The sequence below is a fragment of the Echinops telfairi genome, unplaced genomic scaffold (genome assembly GCF_000313985.2).
Source record: "Echinops telfairi isolate 266 unplaced genomic scaffold, ASM31398v2 ScPeMD7_6273;HRSCAF=7185, whole genome shotgun sequence".
Taxonomy (NCBI): Eukaryota; Metazoa; Chordata; class Mammalia; order Afrosoricida; family Tenrecidae; genus Echinops; species Echinops telfairi.
In genome coordinates, this window is record NW_022110173.1 from 1,277,750 (window position 1) to 1,286,853 (window position 9,104).

The 9,104-nt window shown below is 43.4% G+C and overlaps 1 protein-coding gene across 1 annotated transcript in view; it reads left to right on the forward strand.

Annotated features, from left to right (window-relative positions):
• CCDC77 (coiled-coil domain containing 77) overlaps positions 1 to 8,216 on the forward strand; it is a 31,183-nt gene extending 22,967 nt beyond the window's left edge. Inside the window, exons 10-13 of the mRNA XM_045295944.1 lie at positions 4,681 to 4,900; positions 6,270 to 6,395; positions 6,494 to 6,646; positions 7,911 to 8,216. Coding sequence (XP_045151879.1) covers positions 4,681 to 4,900; positions 6,270 to 6,395; positions 6,494 to 6,646; positions 7,911 to 8,057 — 646 coding nt within the window. The 3' untranslated portion in view covers positions 8,058 to 8,216. The remainder of the gene's footprint in view (positions 1 to 4,680; positions 4,901 to 6,269; positions 6,396 to 6,493; positions 6,647 to 7,910) is intronic.
• The last annotated feature ends 888 nt before the right edge of the window (positions 8,217 to 9,104 follow it).

Genomic DNA, 9,104 nt, shown 5'->3' on the forward strand with positions numbered 1-9,104 from the left:
TCTCTTGGTAAATTGCAAATTTATTTGTCTTCCAAGGCCCAATGTCCATCTGCTACCTTAATACTAAACCTATAAATATATGCACATAGATCTATTTCCCCATCCTCATATGCATACTTCAGTTGAGGCTGGAGGACTCCTTGCCACTATCACTCTAAGATACTCTTTTAACTTTGAACCAAAACTGTTCCATGAGATGCTATTTCAATAACAGATTGGGTCATGAAAGAAGCAGTCCTATCCATGAGTACTTGGCTCTTTTAAAACATCATCTATAGGAGACCAAACTATCAACATTTACGCAGAAGCAAAGATGAAATGCAGGAGGCAGAGAACCTAAATTATTGCACCCAGAACAACCAGAATGGAAACCACGAGGAAGCTGGCACCATGAGAAGCGTTACAGTGTCACTGGGCACGAAGCTCACAGTCCTGGACTCAAGCCGCATAGTGGTGAAGACCTGGAAGGGCCTTTCCAAAGAGTGTCCAGGTTCTATCCAAGAGAGCTAGTACGTCTTTTCTTGAAAACCCATTTTAGTGTTTTAGCCTGATTCTGGAGGCTAAGACCTGTTCTTTAATCCACTGGCATATTATGTTTCTTAGTGTAGTAGGTCTCTCTTGTTTTGTTTGATTCTCATGAATATGCAAAAATATGACTATATCCCTGCACAACAACAATAACAATAAACATGCAAATGCCCTTAAACCACTACTTTTGTTTTTTACCTGGCTACCATTCATTTCTCATCTTTTTGTGATTTCTCCCTGTCATTTTATTAAATATGCCTTTTCCAAGCTCATCATTAATTTCTTCTTTGTATATAAGTTTGTTTATTTGTTAACATCTTCACCTACATACAATTCACATAAACATGTCCCTCTAAAAATCTGTTGATCCATTTGTTGACTCGATAGGCTTACCTCATCTAGGTTTCATATGTAGAAAATCATACAGCATGAAGACAATGCAAACAGCCCAACAACAGTGATACAATGGGGGAAACACCCCCCAAAATGATACAATGAAACAGAAAAACCTCAGATTGATAGCAAGCAGAAAATATTAAAACTGGACCAATTATACATTGGGTCAGAGAGAGAGCATGGACAAGATGTCACATTTCGACATCATTAACTTCTTGCTTTTTAAGACCAGTTAGATCTTTTTGGTCCTTCTTGTAATTAGTATCTCTGTATCTGACACACTGATCACTCCCTCTTTTAAATTAATCTTTAAAAATTCTTGCACCATTGTCTCTCTTGGTTCCTCTGCCTCTCTAACCCGCCTCAGCCTTTCAGCTGGTTCCCCTGTCAGACCTGTGCTGGAGACACCAGGAGTTGAATATCTCAGAATACCTCACATCAGCCATGGCTGTGATCAAATTGTTTCTCTGTCCCAGCAAACATGCCATTCTTCCCGTCTCAAATTTACTTTCTTCTATTTACCATTTAATGACATCGCATCTACCCAGCCTCCCAACCTCCAAACCTCAGGATCGTCCTCAGCTTCCCACTCTCTCTTATCCCCCCAATTCTCAACTCTCTTGAGCAGGGGTCCTCAAACTTTTTAAACAGGTAGCCAGTTCACTGTCCCTCAGACCCATTAAAGGGCTGGACTATAGTTTTTAAAAAAAAACTATGAACAAATTCCTATGCACACTGCACATATCTTATTTTGAAGTAAAAAACAAAACGGGGCAAAAACATCCAGCGGCCTGGATAAATAGCCTCGGTGGGCCACATGGGGCCCGCGGGCTGTAGTTTGAGGACCCCTAAGTGTGTGCCTAGAAGCCTCTCAGACCCATTCTCTGCTTGCTACATTCAAGTCCAAGCTCTATTTCGGTGGTTCTCAACCTTCCTAATTCCGCGACCCTTTATGTTGTGGTGACCTCCCTAACCATAAAATTACTTTCGTTGCTACTTCATTACCATAATTTTGCTACTGTTATGAATTGGGCAACCCCCAAAGGGGTGGGTCGCAACCCACAGGTGGCAAACCACTGCTCTATTCTTTTGTTTAAATTCTATTGCAGTAATCTAACTGTCCTGCTTAATTCTGGCTTCTTTGTCTTCTACAGTGTTTCTTACTGCCTTGAGTCAGCTCCTTGACAAGGAATTACTAACAGCTTAAAAATATTTGACAGCTCCCGGTGTACTTTATGCTAAAGTCCTCACACCTGAACTTGAATTATTAGGCGCTTCATCATCAGGTGGCTCAGTGGGTTATCTGTTGGGTTCCTAATCAAGAGGTTGGTGCCTTGAACTATCAGCTGCTCTGTGGAACAAAGATAGAGCCGGTTTGCTTCCGTAATGATTTCCAATTCTACTCTGCCCTGTGGGCTCCGTGTGCGTCAGGACCCACTGATGACAGTGGGTTTAGTTGTGCTGAGTTTGCATCACCTAGCACCAAATTGACCTTTTCAGCCTTACTCCTCACCTGTCGTGCCGTTCACCTTGTGCTTCGGCCAGACAAAGAGCTGTTGCTTATGAAATACTTGCTCTGTGGCAGGCACCATGCTCAACACTGCCCCCCCTAATCTGAAGACTTTCCCAGGCAGAATTAAGTTCTTTGTCCTTCACATTCCCATAATGATTAGGCGCCTCCTTGGTGACGCTAATCACTGTGTAATAAGTCTATCTTTGTTCCCAGGGGCATACTCTAGCCTCTGCCTGGCCCTGCAGGTAGCATAGGCACACAATAAGCATTTGTTGAATACTTGGTGATCTTTATCAAGTTCTATCTCAATGCCTCTTTTTTTTTTTTTTTTTTTGGGTGCCTCTTGTTGGATCTGAAACTGTAAATTTAAAGATATTTTTCACATCAGTTATCATCTCTTTGTCATTTTTTGTCAATGCCTTCTCAAACATTGAAATCTTCACCTCCATTTTAAAGTACAGTGATTAAAATTGGACACGATACTCAACCTAGGACCGATGACCAAAGCAGGGTAGAAGATGTATCCTGGACCTTATGCTTAGTGTGAAATGTTTATCTTTTGCTGGTACTTGTCCATCTTCATTTTCATTTTTGGCATTTTATACTTAAACACAGCATCTTAACTTTTCATTAGATCGTAAATGTTTTTATGGAGCAGTAATTTACATTCTCTTGGTAAATTGCAAATTTATTTGTCTTCCACAGTCCTAATGTATCCTAATTTAGCACCATCTGCATATTTGAGCACATGACCTGTGCCTTCCATTAGGTCGGTCACAGTAAGGGTATTGAATGCCATTCAACCCAAGGCCATTAGCCCTGTGTGTCACCTTCAAGCCATGTGTAGGTTAACTAGGCCTCACTCCCCAGATTGTAATCAGGAGCATAATGCAAGACAGTATAAGGTACCTCGTTGAAAACAGGAGCTAGCTTTGTGGTAACTAAATCGGTCTTTCTCTCCTTTGTGTACAGACACCTGAATAAATCTATATATTCACCCACTGACATTTTACTCTACTTTGTGCCAGGCATTATGCTGTCATTTCCCGCTTATCTATGCATTCTGTGACTTACGAAAGAACCTAGAGTGCCTGACGTTACTTGCTCTTTGGGAACCTATAGAGATTGCTTCATGGTTTATAATAAGCTTGCAAGCAATTTGATCATTTGATACCTTAGTTTTCTAGGTATTGATGTTAAACAATAAGCTTCTAACTTCTAGGCATATCCTTTTTTGAAAACAGGGACATCATTTGTCTATTCCTAAATCTTAAGAAGCAGTCCACTGGCATCTATGTAATGCCTTCTGTATCCCAGTAGCTGGTACTGTCCTTGACAGTCTGATGATAATGGGGCAAAAATATATAAAAAGGAAGGTCTATACCTCAGTCAGGAAGGAAAACATATATGCTGACAGTTAAAGCATGACGTAGGCTGTAGGCGAGTTTAAATTCTGTGATTATAATGGACAGAGCGTTTCAGAGAACAGAAACCAGGCGGAAGCTGTCAGGATGACTTACAGAAGACGCTGACCTTGAGAAAGGAGGAGATGAAGATTGGATCCAGAGGGGAGCACAGCACGAGCCAGAGCAAAGCTGTTTTTTGGCCTTGTAGAACTAGTGTGAACCCTCCAGCTTTACCCCACAATGTCGTTCTCTCTAGCAGTCTACTTCCTGGTTGGGGCCCACACATCCCTCCTTCGGTTATTGGGTGTGGTATTTCTGTGACCATCATTGAGTCCTGGCTCACAGCAACCCTGTGGTACAGAGCAGAACTGCCTCCTCTTTCTCCCTCAGAGCAACTGGTGGTTTCAAACTGCCGACCTTGCCATTAGCAGCCCACCCTGTAACACTACCAGGGACCTAAGTATTTTCGTAGTCATTGTAATTACATAATCTGAAATGGGTACATGGGATAAGATCTGCAAAGATGACTCTATAATAGAGTTTAAAATTGTTCGTGGGAATTGGAATTAAAAAGATAATGAAAATTTCCCATAACCCCTTTTGAAGTCCCTGCATTGAACCAGTTTTCCTGGGTAGATAATGCTCTACTTTGTTTAGTAACACCTGTAAGATTGACAGTGACCAGACACTCTATAGTTCTAAATGGCTAGTGCTAATAGAGCTTATACAGTACACACTTAGGGGACTCTCGCGCCTCCCTTGGTGAGGAATGACCACGCAGTGCATCAGACGTGTGTGTCTGCATCTTGGCGCTCACATCTCTGTTTTCTCTCCTAGTCTCCATCACACCCAAGCACTGCTCTATGAGAGCACCAAAGACTTCCTGCAGCTCAGAGGTGAGAACCAGCGTAAGGAGAAGTGCTGGATGGTTGAAAAGGACTGTCTGGAGTCGAAGATTAAGCAGTACAGGCTGCAGTGTCAGAAGAAAGACGAGAAGACTGGGAAAGGTTGTCCAGTTGTACACCAGAGCCGTCACAACCAAAACGAATACATTAAGGTAGCTCCTTTACATCTTAGAGAAATTGTGTCTTTTTCTGGAAGAGTTGAAAGGACTCAGAGAGTGCCAAGGAATCTAGGAATTGTCATAGCCAGACGCATTCATTCCCAGAAACTTTCGTAGCAGCAACACAAGCAGTGGGTTTTAAATAATCATAGTGTGTGGCGGGTGTTCAAAAATTAGACTTAATTCATCCAACTAGTGTTTATTGCAACCTTTGTGTGAGGTAGGCTGTTAGGCTATGGCAGAAACAGGCTACACAAGGTTTGCCATCACAGAGTTTACATTTTGCTAGGCCCCTGTTCACCGTGGGTAAGATGGAAGACAGGCAGCCTAGGCTGGCCCACTTGGGTCCTGCTGTATACCAGGGTAGAACGCGTGTTCTACATGATCAGATACTTGTGAAGACACTCACAGGTTACCAACACGTTGTAGCACAAGAACACAAGATTATATGAAGCAAGAGTCCTAGAAGGCACGTTTTAGAGAGAAGAACAGGGAAGCTCTCTTGAACCTGGAGAGCGGGGTTTTTGCCGAGACCTTAAACTTAACCTGCAAACTACAGCAATGCACCATTAAGTTGTCCTAAATGGCTTGAAAGAAACTGTAAAGAAGCTGAGCACCAGTGAAACTGTAGGAGCTCATTGCATGCTCGGTGACAGATTCCTGGACCTGGGATAAGATATGGCAGCAAAGAACTGAAGTGTCGTAGGTTACAAATAAACTAATAAAATCGCTTTGAGAAAGCTTCTAGTACAAACGAAAAACCAAACAAACACCTGGGGACTTGGGGGAAGGGCCAAGTGCAAAGGCCCTGGAGTCTGTGGAAAGCATAGGCAGGGCGGCGGGGTTGTGGAGGAACAAGCGAGGAGGAGGAGGAAGTGGGCGGAGGTCAGCAGGAGCCAGTCGGTGGGCCTCACAGGTGATGGTGAGGAATGTGGACAGCGAAGTAGCATGATGCGACTTTAGGGTTCTAGAAGATCATTCTGGCTGCCCAGTAGAACAGGAATAGCAAGTGCTGCTGTTGATGTCTCTTCCTTTTTAAACAAGAGCTTCAGAAATGTGCCCCCAAAACGTGAGGTGGTAACTTACTGGAGACAGATTCTAGCTCCACCAGATGACTCTTCACAGGGCCAAGCATGTTTTATTTGAAATAACTTTTGCCGTGCCTACTTTCGAAAACGGCCTAAGAAGTAGTCCCCAGACAGATTTTCTGCTGTCTGGCTTCTTTATTCATTGTGTGTTTCTGCAAGTTTATCTTTCTCTTCTCTCTCTTTTTTAACCTAAGTGCTATTTGAATTATCTATACTGTAGAACAGATATTAATGTTTTGCGGGGTGCCCCCTTTCCCCCACTCTTTGGCTTGCAGACCCTGAAGGAAAAGTTAGTACAAGAGAAACAGCTATCTACCATGTACCAAGAGCAGTGTATTTCCCTAGAAGAAGAACTCGCCCGAATTCAAGAGGAGGAAGGTATAAAGAAAGAAATCTTCAAGGTACAAAATTCTCTTCCATTTAAGGAGTGCAAGGTGTCCATAGCTCAGGGGAAAACTTCCCTCATCGTCCTAAGAGCCGTCTCATTCCTCGCGTTTAGGATCGCACTAACAAGATGGGGAAGCGCTTACAGGTGATGACAAAGCGCTATGAGGCCTTGGAGAACCGACGTTTGTTGGAAGTAGAAGGCTTCAAAACAGACATTAAGGCTCTCCGACAGAAACTTAAAGACTTGGAGCAACTTCTGTATAAGGTAACCTTCTGCCGAAAAGGCAGGAAAGAAGTGCAGAAATATAGTCCTTAGGACTCTCCAGAAGAAGAAAGTGCCGTTTCCCTGGTGATTGTACAGCTCACTGGATGAACTCCCGAGAGCTGCACGAGAATCCGTTTAACAGTTACACACTCGAGAAGGGAAACAAAACAGAAATCATTAAACGTCGATATCATTGTTCTTGTATCTAAACTAAAAGTAGCAGAAATTGTCATCCCTCCCAATTCAAGAAGCAGATTAGAAGAATCCTGTCTGTTTTACAAATGAGGAAAGTGAGTGAGTGAGTTATAAAGCTGTTTTCCTCAATCAGACACAGCTTTATTTAGAAACCAGGTTGCCTCGAGAGCCTTAAGGAGATTTAACAGTCACCCACATACCCTAAATCAGGGGTCCTCACCCTTTAAACAGTCCCTCAGACCCATCGGAGGGCCGGACTGTAGTTTAAAAAAACTATGAACAAATTCCTATGCACACTGCACATATCTTATTTTGAAGTAAAAAACCAACCAGGGCAAAAACACCCTGCAGGCCGGATACATGTGTAGTTTGAGGACTCCTACCCTAAATGATCACAGAATCCCAAACAAGGTGAATTATAGGAAAAAAGAGGTGTTCTCATTCCATCTTTAGCAAATGTACCAATTGCATGTTTTACAACTGGTTTCTTCTTTCACCCTTTGTGGGCGGTGAGTGATCACTATTTCAAGGTCCCCTTTCTATTGTGTGAGAAACTAAGCAGCCTTTTCTGCTTAAGTTCAATGTTTCCCCTTCAGCTAGTCACTGGACTCCAACAAAGTAGCGTTCCTGAAAGCAGACCAGCAGGCAAGTGAAATCAGCCCATCACAAAAGGACAGATCGTGTACGAGACCACTGTGGGAAAGAAAAACCCAAAGCACAGGTTTTCTTACCAAAAGAAACAGTTTGATGGTTCCCAAGAGGGGACGAGGAAGCAGTAGAGCAGAGGGTAGACAGCTGTTAGCTGCGTGAAGGACACGATAGCAGTCCACAACAGGGGGAGAATAATCAAAAGGGGCAAGTAGGGCACGCTTTTAGGGGTCATAAGTAGTTTAAATTGTTGAACACCAAATTGAAATGTAAACCCCCACCTGACTCAAAATTTTTAATTACGGTATTTTTTTAAGAAAAATTTCTAGAAACAGACCAGCAGAGCCTGGTCTTTATGACTGATTCTCTTCCTCTTTCTCACAAATGTCATCCTCATTTTTCCTTCTTCTCAAACTTCCAGACAACACTGAGTACCCAGGCTAATCAGGACCTTGCCATTCTGTGTGAGGTCCGGGACAGCAATCGACGGGCACGTAAGATACAAGGAGAACTGAAGACCCTGAAGTCCAAGTTGTTTGGTTTGGAGAATGAACTTAGACTCTGTTGACGTCCATTTCTGGCAATGCCCTCACCTGGAAGAGCTCTGCTTCCTGACACCCGGCAGCCAGGTCTTCCCGCCCCGGAAGTTGTGAGGCATGTTGACGAGAGGCTTGCTCCCGTCAGTGCAAAGACAGGTTAAAGATTCAGAAGCCTTTTCTTGCTCTCTAACCCACCCTCCTCGGTGACAGATTCCTGGACCTGGGATAAGATATGGCAGCAAAGAACTGAAGTGTCGTAGGTTACAAATAAACTAATAAAATCGCTTTGAGAAAGCTTCTAGTACAAACGAAAAACCAAACAAACACCTGGGGACTTGGGGGAAGGGCCAAGTGCAAAGGCCCTGGAGTCTGTGGAAAGCATAGGCAGGGCGGCGGGGTTGTGGAGGAACAAGCGAGGAGGAGGAGGAAGTGGGCGGAGGTCAGCAGGAGCCAGTCGGTGGGCCTCACAGGTGATGGTGAGGAATGTGGACAGCGAAGTAGCATGATGCGACTTTAGGGTTCTAGAAGATCATTCTGGCTGCCCAGTAGAACAGGAATAGCAAGTGCTGCTGTTGATGTCTCTTCCTTTTTAAACAAGAGCTTCAGAAATGTGCCCCCAAAACGTGAGGTGGTAACTTACTGGAGACAGATTCTAGCTCCACCAGATGACTCTTCACAGGGCCAAGCATGTTTTATTTGAAATAACTTTTGCCGTGCCTACTTTCGAAAACGGCCTAAGAAGTAGTCCCCAGACAGATTTTCTGCTGTCTGGCTTCTTTATTCATTGTGTGTTTCTGCAAGTTTATCTTTCTCTTCTCTCTCTTTTTTAACCTAAGTGCTATTTGAATTATCTATACTGTAGAACAGATATTAATGTTTTGCGGGGTGCCCCCTTTCCCCCACTCTTTGGCTTGCAGACCCTGAAGGAAAAGTTAGTACAAGAGAAACAGCTATCTACCATGTACCAAGAGCAGTGTATTTCCCTAGAAGAAGAACTCGCCCGAATTCAAGAGGAGGAAGGTATAAAGAAAGAAATCTTCAAGGTACAAAATTCTCTTCCATTTAAGGAGTGCAAG